At 43.4% G+C, this 17,187-nt stretch overlaps 1 protein-coding gene across 1 annotated transcript in view; it reads right to left on the bottom strand.

Annotated features, from left to right (window-relative positions):
• The window catches only part of tafa5a (TAFA chemokine like family member 5a), a 133,542-nt gene that overhangs the window by 37,208 nt on the left and 79,147 nt on the right, over positions 1-17,187 (bottom strand). The window contains exon 2 of the mRNA XM_053415157.1: positions 12,434-12,583. Coding sequence (XP_053271132.1) covers positions 12,434-12,583 — 150 coding nt within the window. The remainder of the gene's footprint in view (positions 1-12,433; positions 12,584-17,187) is intronic.

The raw sequence follows: 17,187 nt of genomic DNA, 5'->3' as shown, positions 1-17,187 counted from the left end.
GCCCCCGTGCGACAGCAGAGGATGATACACGGCGAGCGGGGGGGGGGGGCCTCTATTTCACTTCATCTGATTTTATTCTATTTTTTCTCAAAGGGAGATTAAAAGGTTCCCCTGGACAGGATGGTGTGAAGGGTGGGGATAACGATGTCTGTCCTCCTTCTGAGGGACACACTCTCACACACACACACAGACACACACACACAGTTTGTGGTCGTTGCGCACTTAACAGAAGGCCTAGGCTTTTTTTTTCTTATTTTATTACTGGCAAGGTGAGCCAGTGGTGCTCCAACCCAAGGACAAAGACAACTGTGACCACAGTCCTGCTCGCGGGGCTTTGCAGAACAATTAGATGAGAGCGGAGGGTGACTGCAGTTGTGTTTCAGGACAGCGCATACACACACGCACACATGCAGACAAACACAGCACATATAAGGACACAGTAGCTTGTGTCGTCAGCACAGAATTAGAGACACGATGCAAAAACCTGTGTTACAGAAACAGTTAAGCAGTTTGGGAAATGTGTTTATTATTTACCTAATTCTAGCTTAGTTTAGCATAAAGAATAAAAACAGAGAGCATTGCTTTGTCCCAGCGCAACACAAGCTGTGTCTCAATTCAGGGGCTGCATTTGAAGAATGATTACGTCAGAGCGATATCCAGCTAGACTGTCCCGCTTCAAGGCTCCTCCTTATTTATTATTATTATATTCTAATGTCTTATTCTTCTAATATCTACATTCAAACACAAAGACAGAGTCAGACAACCAGCAGAGACTCAAGGGAGCAGCTGGTCCTGAGCAAGGAATAGTTTCTATCTTACAATAAAATCAAATGGAAAAGATGGTCATACTTTGGTTTCATTCTGAGAATTGAACAAACAAGATCAAGCATCAGGTTTCAAGTTGCCAGTAGAGATGTGTTTTAGGCTTTTGACACAGCTACGCTAACGCTGTGATTATCTGGATGTGAGCACCAGCACTGATTAACAAACACAATGGAGTCTTTTGTCAGGCTGTGCCTCCAGTTCATACAACTGCTAAATTCACTCCGAGTGAGCAAATAGCTTGGTGCCAAAACTGCATCAGATATTCATGCATTCACTATTCAGGTGAAATATCGAGGAATTTTTGGCGGAATTCTATGAGTACAATAACTCAAATATATCCATTTAATTGTGATATCATGCCGAAACGTTCAGATCAACAACCAAGCATGATTTTTTAAGAACCATTCCCTCTCCCGGTTCCATTCTCTCTCCATCATTCCCCTGGCGCCTCCACCCACGTTCATCTGTTGCATCCACCCAGCCAAGTTCACCCAGCTGCACGGCAATTACAGGTGGGGCCTGGAACAGCGCGCAACCGCGAGACGCATACATTATTAAATGAAGCCGTGTTCCGATGAAATTGCTAAGCCAGCCAATGAAGGTAAATTACCAAAGACAAAATGCGGCGGCGGCGGCGGCGGGGGAAGAGAGACGGCCCTGCCCGAGATTGCATCGCGTTAATGAACAACATCATTTCTGAAAATGGAGAGGAAACACGGAGTTGCACCTATCAGCGCAAGACAGAGGGGGGGGTAGAGGAGGAGAGGGGAGAGAGAGAGAGAGAGAGATGGAACACAACATTGACTACCTAATTATGCATTTTATCATTGCAGTCACAATAGAGTGCCTCCCTTCTTTAGTTGCCCTGTGTGCTCGTGCAGCTGTTCCTCCACCGCTTTAATGAGGAAGATCATCACAGCCATGGTACATTTACATCCACCGACCACCAAATTACTCGCTAGCGCGGCGGCAGGCGCACGCTACGTACTCGCTGTCCCCCCCGTTTTTTCAAGAGACGGGAGAAACAATGTGTTGTAGATTCTTCTTTGTCCGTCATTAAAACGTGCCGGGAAATTTGCCGGCATGAGCTCAACAGCTCGGAAGGCGGCAGGGTATTTGGTTTCACTGTGCTGTTGGGTTGCTTTGTGTTTTGATGCTCGAGTAGAGCTGGAAGATGTGTTCCAAAAATCATATCCCGATATTTACAAAACGAGTCAATATTAACAATTCTAATGATAAATGTCAGGTCGTTGTTTCAAAGTTAATGTTGTGGTTTTAAACTTTAAACTTTATGGTCAGAGAAGGAAAAACACTTGATAAACAGCAAAACATTTTACAAATCTGAGGTAATCAATCAGGTGTTATACTTCCTCACTGCGCTCACACGATGTATTAAGCATTGTACTAACATATGTTTGCCTTTTGATATATTGTTATTGATTCATGATGCTGCATACATTATGAATATTGCTTTATTGCTCAGCCGTACATTGCAAAACAGAAAAATATTGCAGATCTCCACCTCTGTTCCCTCTTCACATCTGACCATCCTTCCATCCAATCGTCCATCCATCCACTCACCCTTTCATTATCCCTAAACCTATCCATCATCCATCCATTCCTCCCTCCATCTCCTCATCTATCTATCCATGCATGTATCCATCCCTTCCTTCATCATCCATCCGCCCATCCCTTCATCCAGCCCTAGCCATCCCTCTATCCGTCCCTTCCTTCCTTCCTTCATCCATCCCTCCCTTCATCATCTATCCATCCACCCATTTCTCCCTCTTTCCATCTATACATCTATTCACCCATCTCTCCCTCCCTCCCTCCATCCATCCATTCAACAAAAAACTGGGGCCCTGACCATTCCCTTGGGCTCTTACCAAAAAAGGGAGAGAAGTTTAATCACAAGGAAGCGATGAAAGGAAGATAAGTGGGTGCCGGGCAGTGGAGGAGATGTACACTGCAGGGCCCTGACACCCATCATATGGAATCAGCACCTTGTGAGTAATGGGGGTTAAAAAGGAAAGCGCCTCCTCTCCCAGTGCCAGACGGACTCGTGTGTGTCGGGTCGCAGTGGAGAGAGGGAGTGAGTGAGTGAGATGGGAGTGAGTAGTGGGCGAGCGCACTCTTTCTACTCTTCCCTGCAACCCCCGCTCCCCCTCCGATGACAGCCGAAACCAAATGGCACGGGCACTCCAGAGATGATTGGCTCACCTCATCCGAGCGTCCATCAAGCACCCGACACGTTCCGCCAAGTTCACCGCACAGGCTGACATTTAGACAAATACAGGGAATCACGGCAGAACAAGCAGTTGTTTTACATATCCCATCTTGGTGTTTGTCAGGGGGGGGGGGGTGTGCTGCTGAATGATTGTGGATTTTTTCGAGGACGTCTCAAACACACGATTTCCTTTTTTTCCCGCAGAGGTGATTACAAGGACGTGATCAGACAATGTGCAGTGTACAGAATAACCAATGTCTAAATGTATTTTAGACACTTGAGAGTATGTAAATAAATATTCGACTTCACATGGAAAGAATTTGTATTGTTTTTGTATATCTTTCATGTTTATTAGATTGGTTATGATGATGATGATTATTATTATTAGTAGTAGTAGTAGTAGTAGCAGTAGTGGTAGGGGTGATAGTAGTTATAGTATTCATAGTATTACTACATCCAAAAGCATATCATACCATATTTTATTCTGCAGTCCCGCAATACGATACTTTACTTTTACGTTAAAATAAGTTTTTACAGAAAATAAAACTTTGACCAGTCAATGTGCTGCAGCTTCACTCAGACCTGGTTGTCACAGGGAAAAACAACGAGTCACATTTAAATGGCAGTGAACATAATCAATGACGGGCCACAGATTGGACTGAATATTTACAGCCACTTAATAATCCGGTAAACAGGCTCGTCAGCCAACACGTATCACTGCTGTATGTGTTAAGTGATTCTGCATATTAATTGTTTTCACTGTTATATTGCAGTGTTGAACCGCTGTGAATGATTGGATTTCTTATGCTGTTGAAGTAATCTGCCCCCCTCCCACTGATATAATGTGATGTGTGTTTGTTGTCGGTTGATGTGACACAATAGAGATTCACACTGTACATTTTGTGGCCAAATTTCTTTATATATTTGAAAGTCAATACTTGTTACTAATGCTAAAGCATATTATATTACATTTTTATAATTCCATCCGCTTTTGCCGTTTAGCTTCATTTTTATTCATAAATCCTTCACTGGACAAACATAACATGTACTATGTCACTAAGTTAAGTTTATACACATTAATATATTTTCATTTTTTATTTCTATACATCATTATACAATTCAAAGTCAATACTTGTTATAAATATTCATTTATGTACCATTCCTTTCTCCAGCTGGTTATGTTTATTTTTTATTCATAAATCCGTTGCTGTTAGAAAACTATGATGTACTATGTCGTTAGCAACAAACGGCCACAGCGTCACATGAGATGAGTCACACCTAAAGAAACCCAGACTCATTTGAAAGTCGAAGAAAAACACACGTCACAGTGTTCGGGTTAACAGACAAGACGCCCGGTCACCAGGGAGAAAAGGAGAAAGGACGTAACCAATCGCAGACGGACGCGGTGCCCTCGTCCTGCTGTGATTTGCTGCACCGGCCCCGAGGCAGTAATTAGCAGTGAGCAGTAATTATTCATTAATTGTCTGTAGCTTGTAGCCGCGCAAACAGACACGGCCCCTCGGATGTGCGTTCCCAGCGGGAGCAAGTTCTATCTTACAGCAAGATCAGTGAGGTGGAGAGGGGGGGGGGGGGGGGGGCGTTGTCCGTGCAGAGGCTCATGGGAAACATAAAGGACGGGCGTCCACATCCACCGACCAGGGCGTGGAGAAGAAGCTGTAAAAACACTTGAGAAAATAAGGAAAAGGGGGAAGAACCTGCTGTGTTTACGACTTAATTCAACTGCGTGCTTTTATGTGTAAGTGCATACTGCATATGTAATGTCTCAATCTATATGAGCACTTACACCCCCCCCCACACACACACACACACAACCCCGCACCCTGTGTCCACACTCCCGGAGGATGTGAAAGACTGGGAGTGAGTGACGGCTGGGCTGACACATACAGTATGAGCTCTTGAAGATTTATAAGGGGGGCGAGGATGGTGGGGATGACTTGTGGAGCTCACACCAAGTGATTGGTGCGCTGGCCTCGCTAACAGTCCCGCTCCGCCAAGAGGCCCGTGCGATACTTCAACACGAGGGTCTGACGGCTCATTTGAAATCCATATGCGGCGCGTTGTTGGAGTTATTCCGACGAGCGGGCGGCCCTCTTCTGGAACACTTAGCGCGGAGTCGATCTCCAGCTGAACGATTTGGCATTGAACCAGCACAGAATTACACAAAAAAAAAAAGCTTTCTCTTTAGGCCTCCTGAGCAAAATGAACTTCCTGCGGCAGAGCGAGAAGACTCACAACAGCCGAACACGTCAGTCGAACGCAGGTAGTGTTTTCAACGTGTCTGCTTTTCATTGCGTCCGTATATGTGCTTATCCAGCACTTCTCCAGGGGAACTTTAGTGGCCTCTTTCTCACCCAACCCCGGATTAATTATAATAAAACACAGAGAGCAAGTTGCACGACAATGGCGCATCAATAACCTCTGACGTTATCAACTTCTCAGAACCCTGGAACACCTGGGTCCACTTCATCACCTCCAGCCTGTGGATTTATGAACGCGCTGTGCAATGGACTCTGGGCAGGAGGCACGTGTGGATAATGCAGCTTCATTAAGGGAGAGCATCAGGGCTCACATGAATGCATTATGGCATCTGTATGAGCTATATGATCCGGGATATTAAATATTTACAGTCAATGTATGCATATGGGATTACTCATGCACGCACATAACTAAGTCATCTCTGGCTACGTTAACATCCATCATCTGGGGAAAAAATGAATGGATGCTTTTTCCCCATACAACAATGTGACTCTTTAGCTGCAGTTAGAAAGATGACATAACCTTAGTCAGTGTTGATACTGTATATATGTGCAAAGGGAGTTTCAAATTCAACGCAACCCCTGTGTCCGTGAAAATGGATTTTCCTTATTGAGGAATCCAGCAGGGAGGAGGCCAAAAAGAGCAACATAATGCAAGGTTAATGGAAGGAAAAGTTCCTGTAACTCTGCCACAGCCAGAGCATGACACTTTGCATTATTTTTATGCTAATGCCCGCCGCTCGTCAGTTTCGTTTTCCCCTGCAGGGAAAATACAAGACTTCTTTGTGTTGTGTTTCCGCTTGTCACACTGCAGAACACAAACTCGCTCTCGGTTTCCCTGCGCGTGTAAACCCACAAAGAAACTGTTTTGATACCAGCCGCTTTTGGAGGGTGAGCACCGCATTAATATTTTCCAAAAATTCACAGTGCCCAAGAAAAGCAACAAAAAAAAAAACCAGAAAGGAGGGGGAGATAGGATGAGAGGAGAACAAAATGAAAGAAAAGACACAGACACTCCTCATTTGGGAGTTTGGGTTCTCGTTCTCTACCGCACCCTTTGAAAGCGATGGCTTGACAGTTGGAGCAAGCTGCCTCGACAATGTTCAAGTTCTGAGATACAACGACAGGAAAGTTGTTCTTTCTAACTCACACTCGACATGTTTAGTTCTGAATTGTGAAGGTAGACAAATGATTTACATGTACACTAATGTCAAAATGAAATCCATGCTGCTTTCCACCAATAACTAAGAAATTACTTCATCCTAATTCGACCTTTTCAAAATAAAGTGTCCGCCACTGCAAATGGCCAGAAACCTGGTTCTTACTAAAGCAGCTGATGATTGTAAAAGTTAAACAAATTGAGGGTTTCAAACGATGCTCTTAAACTAAAAACCTAGAAGAAACAATTAAATCTTTATCACTGCCTGGAAGCTCGAGCGGACCTTTCTCTCCGTCTCACTGCCGCTCGGTGTTATCAGAGCTGACTCGCCAAGGGAATATAAAACAGACTTCTTCCTCCCAGAGCCTTTGTTTTTATTTATAACGTCGTCGCAGTGTTCCATCTTCAGCGCACAAACTATGACGTTGGAAATTCAGGAACACGTCTGAATTCTGTTGTCTTCATGATGTTCTTGTGTTGGGGGGGGGGGGGGGGGGTCTGGCACTGTGAAGTTCCTGGAGCAGTCCCCTGGAATTATGTGATTTTATTTTTTTGGGATACATCTTATGTTCTCCTGTTGTTTTCATTTCCTCTTCTACCAAATAGCAGCAGTCGTTCCAAAAGAGGTAGCTTGGCAAAAAGCATTTCCCCCAAAAAACACAGGAAGCTCAGAAAAACACTGAATTGCAAAACTGAAATCTGGACACAGTTGTATTTTCCAAAATGATTTCTGATGCGGGAGAGGAACAGAACAGAGTAATTATTTCACAGCGAAGCCATCCTTCATGTGAATAACTGAGATTATAAGGAATGGGATCGTGCATTTTAAAGCAAGGAAGGCAAATCACACCTCGGCTGAAAAATAAATCGTTACAAAAACAATACTGAATTAGAAATTGGAGATTACTAGGATGGGGAAACAAAGGGTATTTTGTCACCATCACCAATGTGAATGAGAAAAAGATGGGATGCAAAATTGGACAGGGAGAGTGCAGCGTGATTTAGGTCTCACTCCAGTTCGGAGGCTGCATCCTCCAAACCAGTACCCCCCCCCCCCCCGAGGAGAAGCATCCCACCTCCGGCTGCGTCCCCCCGTCCGCCTGCCCTCTCCTCCCCCGCTCGTTTGGATAAGGCCACAGCTCCCGGTCATCACTGTTCGGTCTGCATGTGTGTGTATGTGAAACAGAAGAATAGAGAGATGGAGCCGCATTACGGATTCACCACCGCACCAGCTTTCCCAGTCTCACTCCCCCCGGACACTGGTGCGGTAGGGGCTAACTCGCTAACTGGCTGCTGGAGCTGACATGACTTGTTTCCCCAGTAGACCACGGCCCCCTCCTTTCTTCTTCCTTCCCTCCATGGATCCAATCAAACCAGTGGGCTGATGCCGTGTGATTGGAGCTCTGGTACGGTTTAATCGCCCAGAGACTGAATCTGATGCTCACTGGTGTCTCCACCGCCGACTGATTCACTGAAACTATTCCTCATATGCAATCTACCCATTGGATGTGCAGTCCAGTGGGAGGGGAGTCCTTTTATAGATAGAACAGATTATAGATATAACAAAAAAAAATTACATTACACATAAATGTGCTGTGTTCAAAAGCGTAAAAATACTGACGGTAGAAGTTGTAAAAGTAAAAGACATACTTCCGTAGTGTAGTTTTACACATACTACAAGACTGTCATAACTGATGCAGAAATTTCAAGACTAAAGACTGGACAGCAAACATTTCTGAAAACTCACATGATACATATAGATTATATAGGCTTATTATTACTAATACAAAAGTGAAAAAGAGCATTTTGCTGTTGTAGCTGATAAGTAGTTGTCGTATTTGCTCTCATTAGGATAATGTGAGTAGTTTATACTAATTAGAAGTAGAGCATACATTAATTTGATAGTGATGCAGTGTGTGAATAACCTTTACATTAACGTACTTAATTGTTAAATTAAGTCTTAAATGGGAAGCCGCAGGTTTCGCCAGTATTTCCCCCACTCTTAGTCTCCTTTGTCTTTCTATCGGTTTTTACTTTTAAATGAATTGTTTGGAAAAATTTTGAAATTGTGCAGTTGTTGTATCTGTAGCATGAAACAAAGAGAAGAAGGAGACGAGCTGCTGCAGAAGAATGAGGAAAAACTGAGCTGTTTCTGGAATACCTCAAACTGCATCGTAAATTAAATAGGGTATATTGATCAAATAAGGACAATAACATTTTAAATAGACTGTAATTGATATGTTATTGATATATTTATGGCTCCTAGTAAATAACCTACAGGCAATCATTCAGGTTATTGATTCGGTTTTACAGGGCAAAACTTCCCAGTTTGAGTTCCCATAGCTCTTGTGGGATCTCAGGAGTTAATAAGGAGATTACGTTTACTGAACCTTGAATCATAATTTAAAAGCACTTCAATTATTTTGTATGAAAAAATCTTACACTACAGAGTCATGAGTAAATAATGTTACCAAATAAAGCTAAAGGAGTAAAAAGTACAGTTTACCTTTCAAATACATATTATATATATTTGATCTAAGTCAGTGTGCATTCCACCACCGTGGGTTCCTGCATCATTCTTCCCCTTTTCCACACACAAACAACAATCCAAACCGATTTCTCCAACCATCAAAGTATCACCTGCGGGCCTCGGCCTCGGCAAACTGGTCACCAGCGGGGCTTTCATCAATACCGGAGGCTGGTATTGAAAAAGAAAAGACCAAACACAAACACATTCACCTCAGGCGGCGACAACCCCCGCCGAGCTGCCACCGCAACCACAGTCGCCCTCAGAAAGCTCCTCTAAGTCTCTGGAGCTCGGCCCAGCTCTGTCTGCGGCTCCCTCACTCCTCCCTGCTGCCGGGGCGAGAGGAGGCAACTCTCTCCTTCCCTCTAATCTCTCGCTCTCTCACCCTCCTAATAAGAATCAATATCGGCGCTCTTAAAAGTCATCAAGGCACAGAGGTAAAAAGGCTCGAGAGCATGAAATTGCAGATGGGAGAGGGTGTACTTATGCGATACTGGGCTGCGATACGGGCCTCAAATGGGTCGGGCCATCAAAGACATGAGAGAGCGAGAGAGTGAGAGAGACAGTGTGCATGTGAAAGAGAGAGAGAGAGAGAGAGAGAGAGAGAGAGAGAGAGAGAGAGAGAGAGAGAGAGAGAGAGAGAGAGGGAGAGAGATAGAGAGAAGGGAGGAAAGGCAAAGAACAGCAGTAGAGAAGAGAAAATAAGTGATGGAGAAAATGAAAGGGTCAGAGATCATTTCACGCTGCCAGGATGTCATCCTTTTAAAAATGTACTTTTCTCTCTTCTGAGCCAGTCTCTTCATGGACCCGCGCGTCAAACAGTGCGGCCGCGGCAGGCTTATCATGTCGCCGGCTTATCTCCCGTTTTTCACCTCCTCAAAACAGCAAAATGCACAGAGAGACACCGGAAGACGGGAAGACAGAGGGCGACACGGCGGCCCGCTCTCTGTTTTCATTACCGCACTCCGCCCTGGAGGCCGGGTGAGAGCGTTGATGGAGCTATGGATTATCCTGCATGCACGGGATGACCGATGTGAACAGAGACTGAGGCATGAAGGACACGGGTCGGGTCAGCCAAGGCAAAAGGCATATTACAACAGAGAGCAGACCTCAAGGACTCAAGTAGATTAAAATTGATTGAAAACCCATTTGTGGCGTTTGGGGTCTTTTATGTCAGCTCTATCTCTCTTTCTCACTCTCTCTCTCTCTCTCTCTCTGAATAAACAAGAACAACACATTGCATCCGTGAAGACAAGTATCTCATATTCAGATTTGCATTGCAATAATATCAAGCTGTGGGATTTTGTAATATAAACTGCAATAAAAGGAGTGTGTGTGTGTGTGTGTGTGTGTGTGTGTGACAATATGGAAAGGAAACAGTAAATTACAATATGACATAGAAAATATGCACACACAGATATGCATTTGTTCGTGTGCATGTAATTGTGAATATATTAAACTCTCAAAATGAAAACAATCTCCACCCACACACACATTGCAAAATAATCAACCTGTTTATAACATTGTTTAACCTTGAGTTTTTTTTAAACACATACACACGCACACATCCATTTTCTTTTCTTAAATTTTAATTTTGGGACTGAGAATGCAAACCCATCATGCTATTTTAAATGAAAATAAAAATAGCATGCAATCTATTGTTTGGCATTAGTCTCCTCAACCCCCTATTGGACCAAAATGTACAACTCTGACAACCTGTGAACGTAAGGAGCTCTTACGTCGTCCATCAGTATCCAACTTGCACTCACATATTTTAATACAATGTGTCAACCACTTTAAATTGCTTATGCATTTGAAATGTGCTCCACGCCAAAAAGAGCCCTTCCTCGCCTTCAGCCCGTGACAGCATCACTTTTCATAGTTTCTGTTCCGCTGTATCACAATGTCCCCGATGACATATCAACAGTATGTGAATGAATCTAATTTTCAGGGATTCTTTTTTTTTCCTCCCAGTGGATGATTGTTCGCGCCAACCTTCTACGACTGCCATCCACCTGCGCAGGTCTGTAAAATCCAGCTGATAAGCCTGTAAGCTCTCTTCAGAAAAGCGAGGAGTATCCAGCCTGAACAAAATGCCACGGTGCTCCGCAAACCCCCCGCGGTGACAAATGCCTCCTGATAATATCTGAATACTGTGGGTTTATGCAATATCTGGGCGAGTTATTCACCAGGAGGAGAGGCATGAGTGGGGACAGCCACCTGACTGGTGCGTCTACAAGATCAGATTTGTCTCTGCAGGACTTAGACAGAGCACACAAGGCTCAGTGTGACGCAGTTTGGTTAAAGGAGGACAATGAATACAGAGAGTATCATGTTAACCAATGGCGTAAACCCCCCGTCCACTCACACATACCTGTAAAACCAGCGACACAGGACCACGTCTTACATTACAAACAGAGCTGTTCATTGACGAGTCATTGTGAACACGACCTCCCACTCTCACACAAAGCTAGAGGTCAGATCAAGTGAGAGAGACTCGGTGACGGCCCCCTGTGAGGCGGTGGGCTCACGATGAAGAATTCCACACGACCATTCGGTCACATCTGAAGGTTTAGATTTCTGTACATCCTCAGAGCCGTCACGTGAGTGGGATGGTGACATGGGAAACATTCCAAAGGCTCGACAGAAAAAGCTCCTTCCCATTACATACAGTGGATGTAGGTAAAAATGCCATGGCAGCAACTATTTCCCCACTGTCTCTCAGATAATAATGTTTTTTCAAATTTGGTCGTTCTGATTATTTTCCTTTATGGGTTGACACCAAATATCTCAGAAGTGATAAGCAACTGGACATTTAGCAAATGAAAAGGTTTCACAGGACTATGACAGTATTTAGATTGTATACCAGAAAACTGATCTTTGTGAGGAAGTTGGCAACAAAAATACACTTAAAGTAAATTTGCATAGTAGCTACATTTCACTAATTTCCTCCTACTTAATCCAAATTGAATTTCAGTTGATTAAATGTATTAAAATTAACAACTGAAAGTGTGCGGGGGCTTATTTATCCTATTTACATTTTACATTAGAGAAAACAAGACTAATTTCTAACTTTGCAAATGGTTTTCCAATTTATTGCCGTTGAAATTGCCAAATAATGTCACTTTTCCATGAAATATAAGCCCATCTGTTGGTTGGGGACTTAAATCTCCACCTGCAGCCATTTTTTTAAATGAAGTAAATTGGTTTGTATCTATGAACGTTTGCAGGGCAGTCCACCTAAAAACAGCCAAACCCTCACAGCCCTCAAAGTAATGACATGATCTGGCGTTGGGCAATGGAACAATTCACTCCATTTTCCTCACATGCATCAATAGCAACGTGGTTCAATGTGAAATGCCTTCAGAAAAACATGCTCATGTTGGAGTACAGGCGCCATAAGCCAGGATGTCCCTTACCGTCCACGCAGGCGGGCCGGGCTCTTGTAGTTCCAGCGATCTGGCCCTTCTTACAGGCGCAGCGGGCCGTCTGCCTGGCGATGGTCCGCCGTGGTTGGCTGCTGTCCCTGTCCAGCGTCACGATCTCACATGTCCCGGCTGCCAGCTGGCCTGGAAATGACATTGCACCACAGGAATCCGAGGTCAGAGAGATGAAATCATAAACAGGGCAAAATAAACTAGTCTGTCTCTTCTGTTACATTTGTAGTGCGTAAGCAGTGTGGTTCGTTTCTTTTTTTTAAATCCTTTGTAGGTCAGTTGGCAGAACACAGCAGTAAAATCTCCATGTTGAAAGCCTTGTCTCACTGCAGAGCCTGACACAAATGCATAGGGTGTTTGTGCATGTGATTATCCACAGCAAGACTTTCTATGAAAAGGAAAATGCATGTTCTCAGTGTAACAGCCCGATTTTGATATTTCAGGGATGATTATAATCGTACTAGAATGACACCCGATGGAGCAAATACCCTTTAATATAGTCCAGGTAAAATATAAAGGTGTGTTTTACTCGTTATGAATTCAACTGATATTATATAGAATATGTTTTTCTTTGTTCTCGAGAAAGTGAAATATTGTGACTTCACTGACTTGGATTTAAACCCTGAACATCTCCAGTGCAGCTGCTCAGGAGACGTGACTGCAGGTGAGGAGGGACTCTAAAAGACAATGGTGACAAAATAACTTTACATTGCAGCTGCCTAAAGACTGCCCACCAGCTAATTCCCATTAAGGGCCACATCCTATCAGCCCACCTCTTTGAAGGTAATGTACCCATTAGCCACGAATGAAACGCATGAATACTGATGAACTTTGTAATTGCTGCCAAGCCTCCCCGTCTTACACACACACACATCCTCCATGTATTCGATAGGGTGACCTTTTGCCCTGTAGCCGGGGCCCTTGCTGCTTGCAAATTAACCTTTGTCTCTGTGCGGGGGCCCTCGGGGGCCATCGTTGAGAGGCTTATCAGGATCTAATTGTGATTGGCAGGAGGATGGAAGTTGTGATTAAATCTGGACTTGGGTCCCGGACACTCGGGTGGCTGGCTTAATGAACTGAGCAGCGAGGGGTCACACCTGGGGTAATGGGGATCTATCAGGACTCATCCACACACTGGGACCTGTGGTGGCCGCGGCAATACTGGAGATAATGGAGAAAATGCTCATATACAGTAATGTCGCTATTTTAATGCCACCTCTGTAACAGTTCTTTACATTGAAAGAATATTAATCTACTACTGACCAATGACATCACAATGTTGTTAATGTTTTACACAAGTTCAGGTCTTTCGTGTCAAAATGCTGCCATCTCTGCAATGTTTTAAATGATGCACAAAACATATTCACATATATTAAACTTCCTGTGATGCTCCTATGTTTTGTCAGTGTTATTTGCTGTGTGACTCATTCTGCAGCTGAGAATTGTCAGTAAGTAAACAAATAGGCTTTGGCTTGGACAACAATAACATTATTCTTCTTTATTCTACTGTCCCACCCACTGACTTATCGCCACACACACACGCAAACACACACACACACACACACATAAACACACACACACGCAAACACACACTTAAGTAAAAGACGCACGCATATCATTAGAGCACCGACCACAAAACAGCTGGCCTGTGAAAACCATGCATATCTAAAATGTCAACTATTAATGAGCCAAGAAAATGAGCTCATTATCAATTTTCAGATTATCAAATTGGTTTTTAAATGGTTTATTAAGCTTTAGATGTAGGATACATTTTTTTAATCCCAAAAAGAATCACGTACTACGTCTTCAGTTTATCTACAAAAAAGGATTAATAGAATATGAGATACATTTTTTCTTATAATAATGCGTGATGGCAAAAGCTGTTGGTGATTTATCTTCCCCTACCATAATCTATTGCTTCACATAAACAATACACAGTTTGAGTGTGTCAATAAAACCAAATCTATAATGAAGATGTTTGCCACAGGACGACTTGAAGGTCAATGTGGGAACTAGTGGGAGATGAAGAAGACCCTCTCAAGAGTCAGGGTTCGGTTTGCCCATTGAGGTTTACTTTAGAAACATGGCTGATTCTGTGGAGGAGGACTCACTCCCTATATAATGAAGGGCTCATTCTAACGTAATGAGAAAACAATGATTCTTAGTTTCAGGTTATTACACCCTAATGAAAACCTAATTGTGAATATCATATTTCAATTTCTGCTAATAGATCCAACTAAATCCAACTTGTCCTTCATCCCTGGAAGACTGTCTTCAAAACTGCATCCCAGTGAAATCCCCTCTGTGTATTTTGAGCGATCGAGACACAATCACCACCACTTTTCCTTTATTTCCTCTTTCCTCTTTCCTCTCCTCCATGCCTTCCCACTTTACTACCTCCATCTCCTCTGTCTTCTGCAGGTGATGCCGGATAATGACTTGTCATGTAAGCCCCTGTGTGTGTGTGTGTTTCTGAATCTGTTCATGTGTGCGTGTTTACTTCCTGTGCCCTACCCCCCCGCCCACCCACCATCTCTGCAGATCTTCCACTCTTCGCGCCTGCCTCCTGCTTCCTCCCTTTGTCAGTTCCTTCTCCTTTGGAGCTCCTCCACCGCGTGAAGCTGAAACGACTGTTTGGATGTCTGCGGTAATCGCGCGGATGGTTGTGGTGCCGAGGTAGCATGTGTGAAGTTCGACGAGCTCAAAGGCGGTGGCTGATTTGACGGCGCGGTCCGCGAGTCGACGGTGCTCATTAATTGCCGGCATTTCATCAAACAGCCGCCTTGTTTTTACTGTCACAGCTGTAGCTGCTGGGAAAACAGAATTGTTTTCATGTTGTTTTCTTGCATTGTATATTGTCTTCTATACTGCCACACTGACTTCATGGAGGTGATAAAGAATCCTCTAATTTTAAACCCGGTGTATAAATACATCAGTTGGGCTCAGTTGCACAGGATTTACTGGCATAGTGTATATAGGTCAATATTAAGGATGGTATAGCAATATTGTGTTTCAATTCTTCTTATGTTACAGCAGAGAGTATCCATGGTCATTAAGGACCAAGTAGCTTATCAGGGATTCTATCTATGCTACTAATGACTCTATCTTCAAAGTGGTACGGACTGGTTGAGTAAATCCATTTTGCCAGATTCAAGTTGAACAATATTTAAATGGTGTTTAATTAATATACACGTACTTGCAGTCGAAGGATGAAATCATTCCAGTTTTAATTTTAAGCTACAAACATATGAAGTGGAGTTTGTGCTTGAGTAAGAATCCAGATTTTGGTCCAAGTCATGAATATTCCAAAACACTCAACGTCTTCATCCCTGTGCGGCTTAAGGATCGATGTGCTCGGAGCAAAATGCTAATTTGAGCATGCTAACATGTTTATAATAACAATGCTAAAATGCTGATGCTTCGGGGGAATAATGTTAACCATGTACAGCATCTTAATTAAGTGTGTTAGCATACTAATGTTAGCTGAGTGGCACGAAGCAGAGTGCACAGCCGAGGCGTACAACACATATATTGAACGAGTCAATTTTGAAAGTGCAAGAAAATGTAGAGAGACTGTGAGAGTTATTCAAATGTATCCTGAGGGGAACACGAATATATAAGAACAAATGCTAATCCCATGCTAATGCTAATCCCTGAAAAAGTTTCACTTATAGAATAAAAGTCAAAGGATTATCAAAGTAATCAATGTTCTCCCTCTAGATACCAGGAATATTGGAAGTTTGGGGACAAATATACAGAAAACGCTGAGCTATTTCAATGGAGAAGTGAAAACGGTGTCAGGCCATCATCAGGGGACCATGAAGGTCTCCTGAAGATGGACCCAATGCCCCCGATTTCATTATCATAACACAGAGGAATTCATCTGTCTTGTCTTTATATTCACCACACGGGAATTTTGTGAATAGGCATAGAAAGAGCACAGCATATTTAGATAACTACCTATGTCTAGTATTTGATGTAATATAAATTATATGAGAGGATATCGACATCAGTCTGTGGAGAATCGCAAAGGACAATTCGCTTTGAACAACTTGGTTTCATCTGCAATTGTTCGGGCTGTCTGCAGTCTCGCCAGATATTGTGTGAAAGAACTTGACGACAAGCTGGTGTCAGTCCTCCAATAAAGTGAGCTGATTTCATTCCTTCTGCTCTAAAACAAAACATATTCCTCTTTTACTGCCCTGGAGGGATCTGCAGAGAAGGTTAGAGAGTATCGGGATTACACGGCTCCTACAGGGCACTTTTTGAGGGGCCAGCAAACCACCTCTACACTTGTGCATTGTGTTTTTTCATTAACAATTTGTACACATGCAAAGATGCAAGACGCAGCCCGGCCTCATCACAGTCATCCCGTGAAGAAATTGGACGGCGAAGAGAGGAAACACTAATCTTGTTTCCTGGAATCGACTCATGAATAGTGGGAAAAATCTGAAACTGGCAGGTGCTCTCAGAAACTAACCCAATGATTGTAGCAGTCGTGCTATGATTTATCATCCCCCTTATCAGCTTCTGTTGTCGAGCAGTTGTCAGCTTGGTCGGCCAAATGGCTGATTAAAATGTATGTGTGGGCACCCTAGAGTGAAATGAAAGCTCTGACTGTGGCAGAAGATGGATTTATGTGGCCGAGTGTGTGGCTTAATACAATGTAATGTTATTGACGTGCACCTTTTCTTTATTATTTCTCCTCCAGCTCCTTAGCACATTACAGCCGCTCT

The sequence above is a fragment of the Pleuronectes platessa genome, chromosome 22 (assembly GCF_947347685.1).
Source record: "Pleuronectes platessa chromosome 22, fPlePla1.1, whole genome shotgun sequence".
NCBI lineage: Eukaryota > Metazoa > Chordata > Actinopteri > Pleuronectiformes > Pleuronectidae > Pleuronectes > Pleuronectes platessa.
The sequence above is the reverse complement of the archived record's forward strand: the minus strand, read 5'-3'. Positions and strand labels throughout refer to the sequence as shown.